Source organism: Notothenia rossii (assembly GCF_949606895.1).
Source record: "Notothenia rossii genome assembly, chromosome: 1".
NCBI lineage: Eukaryota > Metazoa > Chordata > Actinopteri > Perciformes > Nototheniidae > Notothenia > Notothenia rossii.
This window is the reverse complement of record NC_136912.1, coordinates 12,838,816-12,860,924: the sequence shown is the minus strand read 5'-3', so window position 1 is coordinate 12,860,924 and position 22,109 is coordinate 12,838,816. Positions and strand designations below refer to the sequence as shown.

Sequence of the window (22,109 nt, the reverse complement as noted above, 5' to 3'; positions counted from 1 at the left end):
TATGAATATAATGAAAATAGATGAAATAATGTTTGTGAGCTATAATATTTTTTTTATAAAACACCCTCTGTTAAACTTTAGACTATCCATTTCCCCTGTTGAATAAATTCACATCTTACTCCTTATGTTATTGATGATTAGTGTCAAGTATCAATGTTTTGTTATAATAAATATTGTCAGATGATAACACATGATAAGTAAATGGAATAAAAATTCAACGTAAAAAATACAGTTTGTTCCAACATATCAAACCCAATGAATGCAGAAACCAATAATGGAAAGCATTATAGCTTAAACTCTCATGATGATATGAATGCATTCATGATGCAGTGGATTAAATGATGTATTTCTGTTTAGTTCCTCCACATGCCATGGGTCGTCAGGGGCCATCGTGACCACGCCCAGGTCACGTGATGATAAGCGATGAGCCAATCCTGGACGAGGAAGCGAAACAGCTGACGGTGAACAACAACACACACACACACCGAGTCGTTTTTCCTTGCAGGTGGTGGTGTGTAGCAGACTCATCCACGTAGCTCACAAACTCTTTTCGGACAGCTTCCATGAGAGCTGGTGTCCGGCACTGGCTCTTATGCAAAGTTAAGGTTTGGGGGTGAAAAGAGGGACGGGGTGGGAGCTTTCCAGTAAGGCGGAGACCCAGACCAAGGACCATCCACCCCAAAAGCAGCCGCACAATGGCACCGTCCTTCATCCAATGTTGCCGCAGTCTGGCTCTCTCGACGTGGCTGCTGTCGTTTTGTTTCGTGCACTTGCTGTGCTTGGACTTTACGGTTGCAGAGAAAGAGGAGTGGTACACCGCTTTTGTCAACATCACCTATCTGGACCCCGTCACTTCCGAGGTCAGGACGGAGAAAACCGAGTGCGGAAGGTATGGTGAGCAGTCGCCCAAGAAAGAAGCCAGAGGTCTGGTCCTGGTTCCGTCCAGCCTGCAGGACAGGCAGGCGTGCGACCCCAGCCTCAGGTTTCCCCCTCTCCCCGCTAACACCGCCTGGGTGGCTCTGGTGGCTGATGGGAACTGTTCCTACCGAGAGAAGATCTGTAACGTTGCAAACTACAACGCCTCTGCAGTTGTCATATACAATGTGGGCTCCACCAATGCCAACGACACCATAACAATGCCCCATCCAGGTAAGAGACAACCGGGCACACTTTCTTTTCTCCATCATGTATCCTTTCCAGTCAGGTGATGGAGGCCTAAAGGGTCAATGTTATTAGTTAGTTGCTTCTTAAGTGTTAGGCTAGATTAATGGTTTTCATTCCCCCGGCTTAAGTCCCTGAGCAGCTTCTGTCTCTGTGTTTACAGCTCAATAATCAATTAGTTTTGCGGTGAAGTAGAAAAGTGCAATGGATCCCCTAAAATATTGACCTGCCATTGGTCTGCTGATTCTTCAAAGTGTCTCTGTAGGTCCTGCTGAAGTTTTTCTCAAATGGATGCAACCATTGAAGAAATGATCATGATATACATCCTTTGTTTGATATTCTTAGAAATAGGACAATGAAAAAGATTCACAATCTTTAATACCGTGATAACAAATCCCGAGCAAGTCATAATTAATATTGTCTTTAAAGCAACTTTGATTGAGACTGTTCTTCTGACTGTAACAATTCCTTAATACTTATGCTCAATATCGTTTACTTCTACCATTATATCAAGTTAGACAGCTTTTGTCAACTCACTCCTGATAATGGACATTTGCACAATCAACCTTATACGATACATACGATACGATAATACTTTATTGGTCAGATCAAGTCTGAAATTTGACTTGCGTCACAGCAGCTCCATGTCCAACATCAACAGACAAAGTATCCAGACACAATACTTGAAACACAAACAACAAACATTGAACATAACAGCACAATCAGTGAGAGAAAACATGCTCAAAGAACCTTCAGCGTGCTTTTGATCTGGGATTTAGCTCTGTGTTTACTTTGAGGATTGACTGATGCACGAAGGAGTGCTTCAGTCTGACTTTATCGAATCGTGGGACCCTGTATCTCCGATTAGATGGTAGCAGTTCATATTCACTGTTCAGAACATGGTTTGGGTCAGAGATGATGATGTTGTTGGACAGCCTCACTAGGTTGTTATGATAGGCTGAGTCATAGAGTCTCTGACAGGGTTGACCAACAATCTTTGAGCAGATTTTTAACAGGTGGAGCAGTTTTGATTTTAAAGCTGCTGACAAACATTTGTACCAGGTAGTATTGCAGTACTGCAGAATAGACATGATCACAGATGTAAAGAACAACAGAAGAATTTCTCTGCTCGCCCCAAAAGACCTAAGACGGGGGAGAAAATAAATTCTTTGTTTTGTTCTTTTGCACAGATATTCAATGTGACCCTTCCATGACAGCAGATGGTCAATCATTACACCCAAGTATTTGTATGAAACTCCCTGCTTGATTTAATCTGTATGGATGACAATGGAGACTTTATGGGAGTCAGATGGTGAGCCAAAAAAGATTTCCTCAGTTTTCTTGGTTTTGATCTCAAGAGCTTTGATATCAGTCCACTCCACCACCTGATTCACAGCCTGTTGGTGCAGCTCAGGGTCGATTGTTTAAGTGTTTTTGGTGTTTTTATTGCAATACCCAATACAATCATTTATCCTCCCATCTCTGTTAGAGCCTCTTATATACCTTAGATTTAGAAACAATACCACAAATGTGATGCCTTACAGTAAGAGACATGAACATGTGTTCACCACATTCCTCTTATGTCATTTCACTAAGTCCCTAGTACTCAAACTGTATAGGTTGCCTAAACACACAACATAACAATAAAATATAGAAGTTTATTAACTATTTGATGAAAAACGAAGAGAACAATTTTACAAATCCGACCAAATATCTGATGCCAGTTCTGCTCCTTGACAGTGTTCAATATTCAGTTGGCCAAAACGGTTTAGAGAGGGTTAAAAATACCCAAATGTATATCAGAGGGTGCAGACTGTAATCGTCACTTAAACTACATGAACACAACTTCTAGATTACATTTACATTTCTTTCAAAGTGTTTCAAGAGTTTTAAAGTAGTAGTTTTAATGCTGACAGATGTGGAAAATGTGAGTAAGATAATTTAACGGTATTTGTATTGCATAACTATCACTTATCTTGTTTTCCTTACGTGCAAATAACTGCAGAGGCAGTGGCATTTCCCAAAACATTGTTCCAGAAGTGCTCCTGATTTATACATAGGCAATACATTATATTGTTATGTTAAAAAAAAATAGGAAAAGGCTGGTTGTAATACGTGCCAATAAGCCCACAGATAGCAAGCATGTAATGTTAACATAGTCTCCTCTTTACCACTTCCCAAGTTTTCCACACTAATTGATGCATGCAGGCTGCAGGTCTATAATAACTCATGTGGACAAAGCTGAAGAACACCAAAGACACATGTTAAGCACAGCTAATACGCCATCCAAGCAACATTTAAGAAATCAAATGTGAAAATAAGCTTTGTGGAACAAACAAACAAACACACCTTTTTGAAATGATCCATGCAAAATGTCCTCAGTTCAGGTTCTTCAAAGGAGAGTCACATTTATTATCCTTGTTTTCTGAAGGCAGATAATTGTCAAACACATGGCTTTTTTAAACAGCTCAAAGGTGACTAATGTGTTTGCTACAAATAAATAAATAATGCAGCTCATAAACAAAACTGTTGTCAGGTTTAAATGTGCTGAATACAGGATTCAAATTTAAAATGTATCAAAGAAAACAGATGAATTTAATTAGAGGGCTCATGAATAAACTTTTCATGTATCACCGGGGAGATTCCTCTTCAAAGGCGGTGCTAAGATAAAAGGATGCACAGCGTACTTGGCTTTTTTGGTGCTCCAAGCATAATCCAGCAGAGAGGAGATCTGAGTCATACAAATGATTATATGCTCATCTGAGTCTCTCCTCGTTGTTACTGCGTGCTCAAAGCAATGAGCTTGAAGAACATCAGCGAGTGGAGTGGCTAGTTTTGACTTGTTGGTAAAACAGTGGCTGTGTTAAGCCTGAAGGAAAGGATGGTCTGCAAACTATACTTAGGACTTAAGAGTTTCCTGCTTGGTTAAAATGTTGCTAGAGTCAAACGTCAAAATTGTGGTTGAAAAGCAAAGAGCCCTTTCATATTATCTGGTGTTATGACCTGGCTCAAAAGGCCACAACAAAGAGGAGACACACCATATCCACGTTTAACATAATATGTTTATTTAAGCAAAACATTCAAATCAACCAAATTAATTAAGTGCAAAACAAGTCAAGTATGAGGTGTGGATGTCAGTGGTATCAGTAGTGTGAATGCAGGGTGAGGATTGTATGGACATGTATGTACCTCACTCCTCTGTACCTCTCAGACCTCCTGCACATCAACACACCCATCCGCACACTCGGATCTTCTGCTTCCCTCCACCTCACTGCACCCCCCTTCCGTTTAACCACCATGGGGTCTAGAGCCTTCAGCCGCTCTGCACCCCGCCTCTGGAACTCCCTCCCACCTGACATCCGCAACACTGACTCTCTCCCCATTTTCAAATCACGTCACACTCGCATATCCACCCTGATCATTGTCCATCACACATCTTCTGTTTTTATTTATTTGGTTATTTGATTGATTTATATACTGCATTGTCTTGTTTATGGCTCTTATGCTGGTGTTATGTATTGTGTAATTGTTTTTAATATGTTTGTACGGCGACCTTGAGAGCCTTGAAAGGCGCCTATATAAAATAAATGAATTATTATTATTATTATGTGTGTGAGAGTGTTGAAGTGCACAAAGTGAAGCAACTGAAGAAACTCATAACATACTCAACAAAACCGGGGTGCCTGTAGAGGGAAGACAGAGAGGAGCAGAGGCTTTAAATAACTGCTGGGCACCAGACCCAGGTGCCCTGAGTTACTGCAATCAAGGAGGCTGGATGCAGCAGAGCCACACCCTCTCCAGATGAACCCACAGGGGCATCACATCTGGTATTAGGTATAAAGGAAACAAGAACATGTTTGATCCATTAACCACACAGAAGACATTGTAGTACCACTAAATGGTAACGATTTGGTAATGAAGTGCCTTTATAGTGCGCCACATTTGAAGCCAAATGTTAGCCAATTCCCATAAAACCACTGATAAATGTTAGACGTTAATTCAATGATGCTGTAAGTATCAGCACACTCGGCCTGTTCTGTTTCTAAAGTGTTCTGCCGTCTCTTCTCTGTTGCAGTTCTTTGCAGAGGCCCTATTATGCTCCTTTGCATGTTCATATTTGTATTTAGGCCTCCACTGTGACACGTTTGCTGCAGCACCTCTTTTCACCCTCTGTCTGAAACCAGAGCCCAGTCTGCTCTGATTGGTTAGCTGGCCAGCTCTGTTGTGATTGGTCTACCGCTTAGAGTTCTCCCACCCCTTAGCCTATCAAGTACACCAGCGCTAGTGTTACATAGTGATGTCCCTATGTTATGGAATGGAGGTGTTTCAGGCAGGGGGAGAGTGTGGGAGAGAAAGCCTCTCGTGGTTACTATGGGGTTTTAGCCTTAAGCCATTTACATGATACAAAACCTATATAACACACTAAAATTCAATTCAATTCAAGTTTATTTATATAGCCCAAAATCACAAATCCTATTTGTCTCAGAGGGCTTCACAAGTCAACAAACACAATTGGCAATGTAAAACAATGTAGAAACAACAAACATATCTTACAAGATCAATGTAAAAAATACAGGAAAGGTAAAACCCCAAAGCGTAATAGGTTATTTTGAATTTGTTGTTGTTTCTGCTCTAAGATAGGGCTGCTCAATTCATCGTATTTTAATTGCAATTATGATTTTGGCTTGCAACGATTATGAAAACAACATAATCGAAATAAAACGATTATTTTTATTTTTATTAATTTTTTTATTGGTTTTTCAGTTGAGTTATACTTAAAGTTCAGGGTAATCAACTTTTAAAAACATACTGTTCACATTTTTCTTTTCAATAAATTGATGTTTTCAAAGTAAATGGATAATCGTTTTTAATAATCGTGATATCAATTATTGACCCAAATAATCGAGATTATGATTTTTGCCATAATCGAGCAGCACCTACTCTAAGGTTGGAAAATCCCTTTTTCCAAGCCAGTTTCAGTTAAAACCACAAGGTTACCTCTCAATGCCACCACAAACTGATTAAATGGATTACTGGAAAGAACACAAGTTGAGTTTAAAGCCTTCAACAGTATATGTGAGTGGAGCCTTGTTTTGCACTTGGCCTTTATTTCCAATGGAAATGGGCTCTCGGCTTGTTGCTAGTTTTCATACAGGTGTGTCTGCTTAGACTACACCTGTGCCAGACAACAGCACAATGCATAAAGACTGATGGACAGAAGGATCTGTGAGCAAACAGATGTTCAAACTAAAAGTGCACGACACCTGTCCTGTCCACATAATGGGCTAATTGTATATGAGACGTTTAACTAAAAGATCCTTTTGTACAGAGATGGCACAGGTGCTTGTCATAATAAGCAGATCATTTAAATTCTATGTAAAACCACTAAAGACTCGTCTCAGAAGTTAGCGGCAAATTACCAAAGAAAAGTTATAAAGAGAGTATTGTTGGAATCACTAGGTGCAAAAGTACAACACTTCACATCAAATTGAAAACCAGGATTTCACGGCTTAAAGTTTTGATTAAATTATAAACGGCCACACTTTAAGAGACGGAAACATCAGCCAGGAAAGGTGTGATGACAAAGCTTTTAGTGAAGAGGAAGATAATAAAATGACAAAGGAACCGATCTTAATGTGTAGACTGAGTGTGAGGCTGCCAAAGAAAGAATGGAGCACTTTCCTGTCCAGAGACAACACAGCTGGGTTGTAAAATCCACAGTTGTTAGAGGCAGAAACCTCTCAAGGCCTGGCTTTGCTCAACCCTCAACCCAACGCTGAGTGGAGTCAAAGTCAGGGACCGGCAGGTCAGATACTGTGGCTTTAACATCTCTAGAAGCGTTGGGTTTAAGCCATTTTCCTTTCAAAGTTGTATAAAATCCAAGGGAATGCATTTGTTTTCTTTCTTACATAGAATTAGATAAGAAGATTAAGAAGACTACTCTGATGTATAGTGAATTTGTAGCTGAATGCAGCCGTGCATTAGCCTAAATATTTAAGAAAAGGGGAAATGGCATAAAACAAAGTATAAAAATGAGATTTTTGTTTTATGGGGAACTTTCTTCTCTAAGAAATTATAATAGAAATAACTTCCTGGAATCCCCACTTGTTGCCTGTAATAGACTGGGACCTACATCCCTATAAAACCAAAGCCTGTTTTATTTATCACCTGTAATTTGGGGTTATTAATTGCCTTTAAGAGAAGCTAGTGAATTGTCGTTGTTTGGCTTTAAATGCTTCATAAAACAACTTTCAAATATTTCACAATAAACAAATAGGAACAGGTGCATACAAAAGACAACAAATATACAGACAATACATTAAAATAATATAAAGTAAATATATCAAAAGGCTAGTTTTTTTAAAATATAAACCATATTCTTCTATTATCTGAATACAGTTGTATGTTGGACAACACCAGGGTAAATGTTTTCTCTTTCCAGTCGTTATGCTAATCTAACCACCTGCTGTCTTCAGTTTCATGTTTACCTTTTTATTAAACTCGGGGGGGAAAAAAACACATAAGCATATTTCATAAAACCTTTCTTCAGACACAGACTTTTTTTGAGGATCTTGCATGATTAAATCACAGTGTAGCTAACTTTGAGCATCTGTCGGGTTCAGATTATGGTTGTAAATAAGGCTATTACCAGTTAATTCTATAGTAATCTTTGCCTCAGTCTTAACCTCTCTGCAGCAGTCCGAAAAGCCTGTTACAGAAATGAAATACCCAGCATAGGTCGGTGTGTTCTGAATTAACCCATTCACTATTTATTCCTTCTTTGCTTCCACATGTGGGCGAGGTGGCTCTGGAAACACAGATCTTTTCATAAGTTCAGACATTGCTCTCCTGTTTTAGTATCAGCTATTTTGATCCGCTCTGGCTGCGTCACAGTGAACAGAAGAGATAAGAGTCGAGGCTTACTGAAATCTTACATGACTTGTTATGCCTTTCCTTATTTCTGCTGGCTGGGAAGCTGAAAGATGGCCACACGCAGGCACCTCTGAGTCTGGAAGCAACAGTTTCATCTTGAATTAATTAGCCTGTTGACATGGGATAATGTCGTTTCTGTTTACAAAGGAAATTGTTAAATCACAGTGATTTCCCCTCTGCACCATATGGTCCTGACTCCTGCTTAATAAAACCATACATATACAGATCAAGTGTGTGTACCACAAACATGAGAATATAGGTTTACAAATCAGGCAACCTTCATATTTTTATATTGACAGAAAGACTTGAATAGAGACTTGTGTTATTGGCGAAAACAGGTATTATATTTCTAAATCCAGCAATTGTAGAAAATGTATTTCATAAACTCTTAAAATGTACCTTATTTAAATGTGTATGTAATTGAGAAAAATAAACAAGCAAACATGTTAGTTGAGGTGTGACAGATTGTGGGCTGAGGGTCTGGAAACACAGCGATGATCAGCAGCGAAAAGCTGTCCAAACTTTAGCTTTTGTGCTCTCTCTCCGTCTTTGTTTTCCAACAGCATTTGCTTGAGACGCTCTGACATACATCAACTCATTTTGAGGCAGCAGTCACGGTAATACAGGGATAAACCTTTGCGTTATGAGTGGAGACGCTGCCAGCTTCATTACTAATCTGGCTGTTTTTGCAGAGGATGGTAAACACCATGTCTACGATTACCCATAGCAAATTGTTAATTTAAGGGTAATTTAAAGAAAGCTGCTTTTGCCCAAACATATTGGCTTGATCGTGCTAAAAAAAAGTACACTACAATCCAAATGATTCCTTCAAGAATGTATTATTTTAGCCAATAATGCAGATTCTTTCACATGCATACAAAATACGACAGTTAAAACAACAGAATACTGGTCTGACTTCTCAAACCTGGTCATATCAAATCTAGTCGGCGAGCAGATTTCACAACGGATCTGTTACATAAAGGGATTTATGTGTATCAAAGCAATAAGCCACCTCCTCAAAAATGAAGCATATCTGTTGGATGGAAAACACAAAACATCATAGTATCTGTCTTAGTACCAGAATATCATTTTAGCTCTGTTACAGTGCATGACGATTTCTCTGTGTATCTGTGGCAGGCTGCACAGTAGGTGGTGTAGCTGATGGCAGGTTGAATAAAGCCACGGTTCATGGTGGCTGATCGAGGGACTGAGGCACCATGGGGAGCCACTGTGACTCTGTGCAGCGTCAGTCATAAACAGGCGGCAGAAGGAACATGATGTAACAGTGCTTACTCTGTTGATGCATCTGCAACCTGCCACTGTGGAGCGGCAGGTTGCAGAGAGAGACTAAAGCCTTTTTATTCCCTTATTGTTTCGAAGAAAACACTCAGTTTTGTCCCATGGGTTGTTCCCTCCTACAGACAATTTATAATACACAGAATATATCCTGAGAAATACTGGATTTCTGACAGGTATACTGTTATTTGAGAGCTAGACATCTGGAAAAATATATGGGCCGCTAAAACACTCCTACACCTCAAGGCAAATAAGGCAAGAAGTATTGTTGCCTTATTTTTACCCTAGGGTGTTTTAAAGGTAGGGTAGGCCTATGTAAGTTAGAGAAAACCGGCTCCAGATCGCTAGAATTTGAAAATACCGGAGGAAATCTGCCACTTCCTTACAGAGCCCCTCCTCCAACACACACGAACGCGCACATGACCAATGAGGGCACGAGATAAGTTTGTGCACAGATGGTAGGCTGACAGGCAGGTAGGCCATCCAGTTATTTTAGCCAGGCCGGCTCAGATGATTGGTCGTGCTTTTTACAGTACTACGGCTTCCACAGATGACATTTTTTTAATGGATTTTTTGTCAAAGCACTTTAGATATTCATTGATATCGGGATGTTAGAGCATTCCATGGAATATAACAAAAAGTGTATCTCGAGCCGGTTTCTCAAACTTACCTACCCTACCTTTAAATCGACACTAAAGACTCACTTCTTCTCTCCGGCCTTCTAGTCAGAGTGGAGCACGACTCATGATGCTCATGACATTACCCTGTGTTTAATTTTTATATTTGCTGTAATTTTTTCTCTTCTGTTTGCGATCGCAGTAATGTGTTTTTTATTTACATGTACAGCACTTTGGCTCGACCAAAGATCGTTTTTAAAATGTGCTATATAAATAAAACCTGATTTGATTTTCAAAAGATATTTAATAAATTGATAAGTGATGTTGTAAACAATTATATTATTAAAATAGTTACCATTAACTGTGTCATGGACTGATGCATTAATTAGATATTATATATAGATATTATACAAAATGCTTTACAAATATATTTTAGTTGCCTGCTCAACAATAGACACTAAATTCTCTTATCATATTTTAATTACATTCAAAAAAAAATTTGTCTGAAGAAGATATTTGAATATTTCTAAAGTGAAGTCTAAGATCCACCACGTGTGATTTGTGTCTGTGTTTCCAATCTGATTAAATGACTTGTAGAACAAATGTGAGAGACAGCAAGCGCATTTCGTGGCATCTGCAGGCCATTTACATACTCAACTAAAGCACAAGTAGGCTATTTCTAAATCACAAGTACAGTACTTGAGTATACAACTTTGCCTATTTCCCACCTCTGGTCAACAATGTTAGATCTTTATGTCAACTTACTAATAATATATCTTGAGTAAAAATAGCACGTTTATTTATTTTAACAAACCACGTTCTCCAAGTAAAATCTATAGAACATATAATGTTTAATCTTTTTGAAAAATAGAGATCGGACCATCAGAAACAGATAATCAGTCCTGTCTACAGATCATTTCGATAAAGTCATGCCAAAACAGCGACATTTTACGCGATAAATACGGCTTTAAATATCAGCATTTGCCACGGAAGGCGAGTGGCAGCTACCGAACCTTCTCTTAACTCTGGCATCTTGTGGCAACTCCCGTTCAGCATGCGCAAATGCCACGGCAAGTTGTGGCATACTTGCCACGGCAAGTTGTGGCATCTAGACTTGCCACGGCAAGTTGTGGCATCTGTAGCATACTAGCCACAAATACCACAGTGGCCTCTGTGGGAGATGCCACAAATGCCAAGGCACATGCCACGGCGAGTAGTGTCAACACTCATTGTGTTCTAGTATGATAAATAAAATAACATTGTACCTTGAAAATCAATGCATTCGTTCATTTGACACGTTGGTGGTTTTGGGTAGGCTATACAGCGACCCCTGGCGGTTCTAGTGTGAAGTAAAAGTAGAAGTAACCAACCTAAATGTTGGAATACTCTGTTACAAGTAAAAGTCCTGCATTCAAATGTTACTCAAGTAAAAGCGCAAAAATGATTAGCATAAAAATATACTTAAAGTGCATATTACATGTTTTCATTATAATGATTGATCATTAAAGCGTTATCAAAGCTGGTAAAGGTGCAGCTAGTTTTAATGACTTTGTATACTCTAGTCTAGGGTATCTTGTGAATTTACTCCAGGAGTAACTATAAAGTCTGATTTAAGACTTGATTATATTTATCATCATTAATCAGAATCTGTAGTAAGTAACTAAAGGTAGCGTATTAAATAAATGTAGGGGAGTAGGCTACAATTACACAATTTACCTCTGAATTGTAGTGGGGTAAGTACTCGTAACATACCATTTACATACTCAACTAAAGCACAAGTAGGCTATTTCTAAATCACAAGTACAGTACTTGAGTATACAAGTTAGCCTATTTCCCACCTCTGGTCAACAATGTTAGATCTTTATGTCAACTTACTAATAATATATCTTTAGTATTATCATAAAAATAGCACGTTTATTTATTTTAACAAACCACGTTCTCCAAGTAAAATCTATAGAACATATAATGTTTAATCTTTTTGGAAAAATAGAGATCGGACCATCAGTAACAGATCATCAGTCTTGTGTACAGATCAGTCCGATAAAGTCATGGCAAAACAGCGACATTTTACGCGATAAATACGGGTTTAAATATCAGCATTTGCCACGGAAGGCGAGTGGCAGCTACCGTAAACCTTCTCTTATCTCTGGCATCTTGTGGCAACTCCCGTTCAGCATGCGCAAATGCCACGGCAAGTTGTGGCATTTACTTGCCACGGCAAGTTGTGGCATCTCTGGCATATACTTGCCACAGATACCACGGAGTAGCGGCCTCTGTGGCAGATGCCGGAAGTACTTGCCGCTGCCTGCAGATGCCACGAAATGAGCCAGGCCCTACTGACAAATGTATCTATGAAACAATCTAAACCATCACTTCTCGTTGTATGTGCAGGTACGGGTGAAGTTGTGGCCATCATGATCCCAGAGCCTAAAGGCCGTGAGATTGCTGCCTTGCTGGAGCAGCAGATCAGGGTCACGCTGTCCATCTCCATAGGAACCCGCAACCTGCACAAGTATGTGAGCAGAACGTCGGTGGTGTTTGTCTCCATCTCCTTCATCGTGCTCATGATCATCTCCCTCGCCTGGCTCGTCTTCTACTACATCCAGAGGTTCCGCTACGCTAACGCACGAGACCGCAACCAGGTATGACTGTGTGCACTTTAATCAAGGTATGAAGTGATGTTATTTCAGTAACAGGGATACTGACAGTGCTGTGGTTTTACTCTTGACATTGGCCCGTGCAGTTTTCCATCTGGTTGTGGCTTTAAAGAGAATCCAAAATTAGCCCGACAGCTGGCTGAACAGAGGCGCAGCAAACCAGTGAACCATCAACCAACTCTGCTCTCTGGCCCACTGCAAATACTTTCTATTGCCTTCCCTTTAATATGAATGGCCGCCTCTGACGTTCTTGTGACGTCTGTTATGATAACTCATCAGTGCGTGTGTTGGGGAGACAGCTGCTGCCATGACAACCATTGTTTGTGTTTTCACCTTGATTTATGTTGATTTTTGTTTTTCGAGGATATTGAACAAGTCTGTTCCTAATTTATTTCCAAGGCAGTACAGTAAGGTAAAACTGTTACAAGTTTATGTTGTGTTTGATTATTACTGGTAAACTTTATCTTACTTACTTGACTTGCCTTATTGTTCTTAAGAGACATCTAATCTCCAGACAGCCCAAAACAACCACTCGTGATATTGTGTTGAATTACCTGATTTATTTTTTGTAATGTTATTTTAAAGGTCACTATTGTACAATAGTAATAATGTACCAATAACACAAATGCGAAGAGGTGAAATTGATGAGAAATGGAAGAGTTACAGGTTATGCTGGATCTTGTCAAATGTCATATTGGGGCACATTCTCCTGTGGTTGCAGTATTTACTTTGTATCAACCCACCAAAGAGATACTGCTGACTGAGTCACTTTCTGTCAATATTATGTTGTCGTGTCAGTAATAATATGTGTTATCTCTTCAGAGACGTTTGGGAGATGCTGCCAAAAAGGCCATCAGTAAACTGCAAGTACGCACTATAAAGAAAGGAGACAAGGTAGAGTGAGCAAACAGTACATCTCACACACAAATCAAAGCATCTTTTACTATGCAGGGAGTCTAAGTCAGCCATTATTTATTTTAAACATTTACTAAAGTGTGTTTACCCATGTAGAGGGCATTATACGATAGATATGTTATATAAGCAGTATACTAATAATTGAATTTATATTTACTTTAGCTTATCGCATTCTCTTAATTGTTCATTGTCTTTACTGTAAAGCACTTGCTCACATTGCTTTTTAAAAGGCTGTATGATAAACATATTGTCATTATTTCATTGTTATACTTATTAATTATAGTCATTTTCGTCTTTCCTATTTCTGTGTTTTAGGAGACTGAGTCAGACTTTGACAACTGTGCTGTTTGCATTGAAGGTTATAAGCCTAATGATGTTGTGCGGGTATTACCATGCAGGTAATCTTTGTCTGCTCCAGATTTGTCCTACATACTATAATTTGAAAAACGAAGTCAACATATAACTGCTGATATCTACAGTCATTTGTTTTAATACTTTTATTTTGTGCACTGTGCTTTGTTTTGCTAGGCATGTTTTCCATAAGCACTGTGTAGACCCGTGGCTACAAGACCACCGGACATGTCCCATGTGTAAAATGAACATCCTTAAAGCCTTGGGAATCCTCGTAAGGTCCTTTTATTTATTTATTTATTTATTTATTCTTTTGTGTGTTTTTCTCAAATGGTTTGCACTGCTCTTATTTCTGATATCAAGACTAATCTAACTCCAATGTGCAACACATACAAAAGAGATGGACCCACCTAGTCTCTAAAGAGTTTTGTACACGTTCCAGCTCAACGCAGACTGCACAGATGACGTTCCTCCAGACTACGAGACATCTGTCGGGGGTCCGCCCACCAACGCCATCAGTGGGGAGAGTGAGATCACGTTTAACGAGAGCTCGGTGGTTCTGGATCCAGCCGGCGGGGGGATCGGCTTCCAGCAGCTCCGCCCTGATGAAGAGACAGAGCCTCAGGCAGCGGAAAGCCACATCATCACCGGCGGTAAGCACAGACATCACACATTTTTAATATAGAGGAAATGACCTGACAGACAGGGAAAAGGGATTTTTGTGGAATTTAATTGCAGAAAAAGCTTTCACCACATGCTCTACACGTCTGTCTATTTCTTTGTCTCTCCATTATGCACTTTAGTCATCAAGAGTACTTAAAGGATTTAGCTCAATTTAAACTAATGCACCAGCAGCACTTACAATGATATGGCTTATTGGCAAGTGTACCTGCAGGTTTCTTGCTTTTCTGAGTTTGTATCTTCATAGTTTATTTCAACTCACTTTGGATAAAAATGTTAGCTAAATAAAATGCAATTAGTTAAAGCAGTGAGTTTGCCCCATTAGACTATTACCAGATTTCTGCTATGTCCTGCACTTGTAACATAAGTAAAAGTGCCAAAAGATACAGATGAGTCAAGTGTTGTTACCATTCATGCCCCGGAGGAGAGTATCTTTCCTACAGTGTGGTGTTTCTGGTTTCATTCCCCCATGTTTGTAATCTGAGGGTTGAAATGTTTTTTTTCTGAGCCTAAATCAGGCCAGCAGCCACCTGGTCAGTGTTCCCCATTTTAGATCCCCCTGGGAAACAAAGGAGGGTAAGAATAGTTTCCCAATGCCAGAAAGCCACAGTCTACGCTACTTACACTCAAATATTCGTCATGTTAACATATGTTGTACATTACAGCCCTTCATGCCAACGCCTAAGGGCTGTTCATTTAAATAACGACTGTAACTACGCAAATTTCCCCTCCGTGGGACTAATGAAGGTATTCTGATTCTGATCTGATTCTGATTAAACAAGTGCAAAGTTATCAGCACTTTAATACATGCACATGCAAATGCTAAAACATTGTACTTATTGTATTCACACCTGTTCTATTACTGAATAAAGGGGCCTTATTATGCTAATTATCACGTTTGAAACCATAAACAGACACAGGGGTCTGCTCTGATTGGTTAGCTGGGTCTGTTGTGATTGGTCAACCACTTAGAGGTGTCGCGCCCCTTAGCTTATCACGTACAATGTTTGAGAACGCTAGCCAATAGAAGCGCGTGTCTTACATAGTGATGTCACAATGTTCTTGAAGTAAACAAAGAAATCTAGTAGAGGCTTTCAGGAAGGGGGGTAGGTGTGTGGGAGGGATGGGATGTTAGCCTTTGCCGACCATTAACCTGCAGTAAAACATAACATACTACAGGAGATGGGAAAACCCCAAAAGGCATAAGGACCCCTTTAAAGGTTTTTAATTATTAGCTTATTTACATATAAAAACATCTAAAAATAGCCCAAAAAATATATATTTAGAAAATAAAGGTATAATTTTTATGCCAAATCAGTAAATCTATTAAACAAGAAATGTATGGAGCGAACATGACTTTAATGCGACTTGTGCTTTAAATTGTACCTTTTTTTCCTGGTCTATTCAGCTTTATGTAACTACACTTCCCAGTGGTTTTTATTGTTGTTCCTGCAGTTTTTTACAACTCATTGGTCTGGTTACTCTCAATGTAGGGTTTATTTAGCACTTTTATACAGTGTTTAAAGACCTGGAGGAGCAGAGTGGAACCGAAGATGAAGTGTGTGAGGAACTTGTGCCAAAAGTCCCACAGCTCAACACTTCAGACTGGATCCTACACTTCCAGGGAAAACTAAATAAACACAAACAGTTTTTGTGTTAGAAGACTTAATCTCCCCCTAGTGAGAAACTGACAAATGATATGCCTACCACACACCTTCTTAATATCACTAGAAAGCAAACAGTAAAAAAAAAAGCACTTCTTACATGGGTTTACAGCATAGCCTGAAGCCCTGTTTAGACGCATTTAGATTTGAAGTCAATTTGTCAGAGTGACTTTCTTTTAAAGGATTTATTGAAATCAGCTATAGTTGTTATAATGGTTGCGCCATTAAGTTGAAAAGTAGAAACTATTTGACTCAATAATAGTTGGTTGTATCCCTAGTTATACATTTTAACTTCAACATGATGTGAATATTGTGTTCCTGCTTTAAGATCAGATAAATTGTCTTTTTTTGTATGCGTTGGCACCATTTAAGACAAAAATAAGTCAAGTATTTATCAAGCTAAAGACCAAACATTAACAAAAACATGTCAATGTGCTGAAGTCATTTCCAATGTGCCCTTAAGTGACTTTTCGCCAAAGCACTCAGAAGAAGGTGGTAACACAAAGATTAATGTTTACCTTTTATGATTGACAAGCAATAGATCAGCTTTCCTAAGGCAGCTTTTCCTAATTAGTATGTAAATCAGATGCAATTTGTCACAACGTCCCTGACAGGCAGTTAGCATGAGATGAACAAGCCGGTCCGTCAGGATTTCAGCGGCGGCTTGTTGGCAGTAATGGAGGGCGGATTGTGTTGCGTCCTTAGCCTGAATAATGAGTGCTGTCTGTGAAGGTATTGCAGCCATCATTCTTTCCAAAGTCAGCCACTTTACTGGGCGTGTGCGGCCATTAGTGTCCCACAAAGAGACCTGATTTATTGCTGGAACATGGGGAAACAATTGTATCGACACAAAGAATTCAACTTTCTATCCTCATTCTTCTAAGGACATGATAATGAATTTTCTCAATCTCTCCCCCCTCAGGTTGGCACCAGGCTCCGATCAGCAGTGACTCAGACTCGTCTTTCACGACAGGTGTGGAGGTAGACATGTCTGAAGTACACCTGTCCACAGAGCATGAATGTGACCCGGCCAAATCCTGAAAAACGAAGAAATCAGCAGGACAAAGTGACCAGGGGCCCGTCAGAGATTCGCCACCTCTCGGGCCCCTAGAGGACTTCTCAGATGATGAGCTCTACAAAACAGCAGCACAAAAACACCCATTTCTGTCTTTATTGAACATGAAAAAACAATATTTGTCCCTGCATCTGTGGACGTGTTGCTTGCTAGTTTTCTAGCAGTAACCACTCACTGTTTTGTCGGTTTGACTGCCATGACGACCAGACAGCCAATCACAGCTCTCCCATTGTGGTGCCCCAACATGTTCACATCCTTAAACCAAGCATCTGAAATACACTTAAAACAAGTGCTCAGATTTTGAACCTCAGTACTGAGTTGACCAGTACTGAGAAGTTACAATGTGTTTCTCTTCATTCCTTCAACCTGCACTGGAGCATTCAGGACTACTTAATGCAAGATAGCAGTTTTAATTATTATAAGAAGTGTGTGCACATTGTTTGATTTTTTGGTATGGGATCACTGCCAAGATATTCCAGAAGTAAATGTTACTGATGTAATCAATATGGAGCATATAGGGTCTAATGTATTCCCTAACACTCTATGTGATTTTCAACAAAGATTTCAACCACAGACTTAGGTACATGTTTTCAACCCTTAAAAAAAAAACTTTAAGCATGGGTCTTTAAGTTCAGTGGTCATTGGACATTTCAGTAGTTGGAATATGTATGCACATGTTAAGCTGTAATTTCTAAACTGTTTCTGTTTCTATTTGTGTAAGACTTTCATTTACGTCTCCTATTCAACCAACTGCATATTCCTGCTGTTGAGAGGAAATCAACAAACACATGGTAGATGTTTCTGTCCTCACATTTGACAATCCTATCTTGCCACAAGCAGTTTGAAGTGATGTCACCCACGGCCCTACTGAAACTGCTGCTGATTCACACGTTATCACAACACATGACGACGGTGACCTTTCCCTGCTGTCAGTCAGGAGGGAAGCTGTGTTCACACTGCTGCTAAATACAGCTGCCGATACTGCTGCCACTACCAAACTCCTGGCACCATGCTGATATTTTAGACGAACTTCCTACACTTGTGAAACCAGCCAATATAAATATGTCAACAAGTCTTTGTGCCAAGATTATAGTAAATAGTTGTTATTTCCCTGGCTGTGAAACAGATTGGAATAGCATCATGATATGAAATAACTTTGTAACTTCTGTTGAGTTAAAGGAGACTGGTTTGGTGAAAAGGATGAAGCTATGCATTACCCGACAGATCAAATGCATTTGGGTACATGTTCAGGGTTTTCATATATACATGTAAAGCTCTAAGCATGGGATTGTTTATGGCATGAAAAGATAACAGCATGAAAATGGTAGCTGAGAAGTTTCGTTGGGAGTAGGTCCACACTATACCGGCTAATTCTGCAGCCACAGCAAATATCTGCACTCCTCCTGAATAGGAAATTGGTCAGCACACAAGGAAACTGCATCACACTGCAGGACCTCAGTTGGTTAAACTCCTGTTTTGTGCTGAGAGATGTATAAACTAAAATACAGGTTAGTGAGAACAGATATGGTAATTGCTATATTGACATATACAAAAAGTTGCTTGTATTGACAAACCTGCAGTCAAACACCAGCTTAGTGTGGACAGTGGGCCAACACAGAGAAATTAAGGTTTAAATCTTGCTGGCTGAGTGTGGACGTAAACTTAAACTCCTATGGCTCTGGGGGCTGTTACTTCACACTCACCTTTACCGTTTCTGGTAATATTCATTCTCCTACTATTACTTTTGTTGTTCTGTAGTCACCCTGTATATCACCTTCTTAGTATTCAGTAATTGAACAAGGTCAGTAGGATCTAATTGTCGGTTGGATCTGTTTCCTCTCACATTCCTGCACTCTGAAAAGCACAGACTCGTATGACTGAGTCCGTGTACTGAGTGAAATCTAACGTTGTGTTTTTTACTTCAAGCCATTGTTTCCATTACTGTTTGTCCTACAGCCACCTGGGACACTGTTACATAACAAGCACATCTCCTGTTCCCCCGTTTGAAGAATTATTGAATGTATGGCCAAATGTGTAAGTGCTCCATGAAGGCTTTCTTTTTATAAGTGCACATTCGAATTCACATTCTTTATTCCTTTAAATGTTTTGTTAGACTTTATGCTCTTGGTTCTAGACGTTTATACCCATAGACAGGTTAAAATATGTAGTTTCTTACAGCAGTGATTCACTGTGAAGTGCTGCCTTGCAGGAAGCATTTATGAATGTACATTTTCATACACTATATCTTATAAACAATGCGGTTGGTTTGACAGAAAGCTCTTTTTATGTTTAGTTATATGTATTTTGCTTTGAGGATATGAAGGAGGTGGATGGTTGTGGTTCTTGCCAATACGTCTGAGATACAGATGTTTAAGTCTCAGCCGGCCTAATCTAGACCTTTTAAGCCTCTATATTTCACATCATGGATAATGAGACGGCACAATACATAAGATTACTCAGAAGCACTTTCAGATGTCTGTTGTCCTCCTTGCTTTTCTTTTTTCGCTTTTCATTTATTTTGTCATCTTGTCTTTGTTTTATGTTGAAACACAAACACTCTGTCTCTGCGACAAGATAAAGTAATGCACACAGCAGTGTTTAGTGTTAGAGCCAGATCTCTGGACTCTGGCTCTACTGCCTACAGAGGGAATTTGCCTCACGATAAATGTGAAGATTATATGAGTAAACTATAAGGTAATCATTGATTTTTGTCGGATAACAGTGTTTAAAAAAAAAACTCTTGAAGGAATAAATACAATTCAAATTATTTTTTAAATACAAAAGACATTGGTGTACTCCATGTAATGGCATCCAGGTTTCCTGACAAGTTTGGTGCTAATTTGGAAGATTCTTTTTAAAGCAAAGTTCAACCAAAATATATGGTATATGGTATTGGTTACGGTATTCACCCTATTTTTTTATTTTGTATGTATTCATTGTAATTGTTTATCTGACAGGGACTATAGTCAGTTTTCCTAAAAGCCAGATGTGAAAAAAGGCACCCCAAAAATGAAATTACAACATATTAATATGCACAAAACATTACAGTATACTATTACACAAGGAAGTTTGGTACAATGAATACTAGATGGCTAAGAGAACAGCAACATATTCAATTATATGCTGGCCTGTTGATATCTATTTCTATTTATTTCAACACTTCATCTACTGATACTGACCACAAGTCTCACTTTGATTACACTAGCAAATAATTCGTATTAATTATTTTTAAAAGAATGTACCAATTGATCAGTGCCTCTCTTTTCTATTGAATTAGTAGCCTACCAAATTATCTCCTTTACAAGAAAGATTTCTTTAAAATAAGGCATGATCCAACATGGTTTTATAATCAAAGCTATCACGTATTTGATTTCATTCTTATGTGTATTCTTCTCTCTGTGTAAACTTTCCTATACTTTCCTATATTGCACTTTAACCCTCCAGTGAATGAGAGGAGCGGCTATATACTGAACGACTTCAGAAAGTATTTTTAATGGACAGCTTTTGAGAAAGAGGGCTACAGTATTGAACATGGCACAAGTCTCAGCTGTCGCTTCTTATATAATGTTGTGACCTTTTCTCTGTACTATTGTGGGTGTGGGGGTGTGTGTGTTTGGGGGGGTGGGGTGTAGGGGGGAGTATCAACATATTGTACACTATACCTGGCAGAAATAACGGCATTGCTATTTTGTGATATAAAATAATTGTAAATATGATGAGCGGTGTCTCTGTCCTCTTCTTGTAGCTTGACAGCAGCCTATATCTATATATATTCCTGTAGCATAGTGAGACTGTATAATACTCAATCACGTTGTAGTGTGTAAGATATATAATATGATATATAGATAAATAAATTGCAAGATGCAAAGAGATGAATGTTTATGGGGGCACTTTTACAGAGCTCAGGTGTTTTAATAGTCTTATGGCCTGTGGAATGAAACTGTCCCTGAGTCTGGTGGTTTCTGTCCGGATGCTGCGGTACCGTCTGGCAGGCGGTACCGCAGCATCCGGTTTGTTGCTGGGGGTGATGGGGGTCTTTTATAATCCTGTGGGCTTTCTTCCTGAGCCGCTGGGAGTAGAGGTCCTCCATGAATGGCAGCTCCGTCCTCGTGATGTGCTGTGCAGTTTTCGCCACCCTCTGTAGATTCTTACGGTAGTGAGGGTGGTGCCATACCAGGCCGTGATACACCAGGTCAGGATTCTCTCTATGGTGCACCTGTAGAAGGTCAGGATGCTCTCTATAGGCGCGTTCAAAACTGAGTACTTTTCCCCGTACTTTTCCCATTTAGTTCCGTTAGTACCACTGATGTCGCGTTCACAGCAAAAAGAGTATTTAGTTCCTGGAACTTTTACCCCCATTTCCAGTTTCTGCTAGAGAGGTGGTACCAAAAAAGTACCAAAAAAGTACCAATTTCTATTGGCTGGTTGAATTGCAAACCACGACCCGTAAAACTCCCAAAAAGTTTTGTGAAGCCGCCATTTTATTATCCTCACATTAGGATTATTAGCATTATAATTAGCCCAGCGCTGAAACGCACAAGTGCTCCAATCTTGTAACGTAACGTAGACAAAACTGACACACAGACAACACACACAAACATGACCTCGCACCATGTTGATTCTTGTGCTGTCTTTATGACTATTGCAAACTTTCAGGAGAGGCTCTATGGCAGGGGTCTGCAACTTTTTTGACCAAAAGGGCAATTTTGCCCCCTTTCCCACACATATTTTTTTGGGGAAAAAAAGAATAGTTATTTAA

At 39.4% G+C, this 22,109-nt stretch overlaps 1 protein-coding gene across 1 annotated transcript; it reads left to right on the top strand.

The window, feature by feature from the left end:
• The first annotated feature begins 386 nt into the window (after positions 1 to 386).
• rnf150a (ring finger protein 150a) lies at positions 387 to 20,157 on the top strand. Its single transcript, XM_079651794.1, has 7 exons — positions 387 to 1,149; positions 12,399 to 12,649; positions 13,487 to 13,558; positions 13,895 to 13,977; positions 14,108 to 14,204; positions 14,373 to 14,583; positions 17,198 to 20,157. Exons 1-7 carry the CDS (start codon positions 696 to 698, stop codon positions 17,314 to 17,316), a joined length of 1,287 nt encoding a protein of 428 aa, XP_079507920.1. The 5' UTR covers positions 387 to 695; the 3' UTR covers positions 17,317 to 20,157.
• Positions 20,158 to 22,109: the final 1,952 nt, after the last annotated feature.

What these genes read in the sequence shown, in the direction of transcription:
- rnf150a (XM_079651794.1), top strand. Translation starts at nt 696, where the DNA reads ATGGCACCGTCCTTCATCCAATGTTGCCGCAGTCTGGCTCTCTCGACG. An exon ending in CTATAAAGAAAGGAGACAAG is followed by an intron (nt 13,559 to 13,894) that starts GTAGAGTGAGCA and finishes TCTGTGTTTTAG; the next exon opens with GAGACTGAGTCAGACTTTGA. An exon ending in TTAAAGCCTTGGGAATCCTC is followed by an intron (nt 14,205 to 14,372) that starts GTAAGGTCCTTT and finishes TACACGTTCCAG; the next exon opens with CTCAACGCAGACTGCACAGA.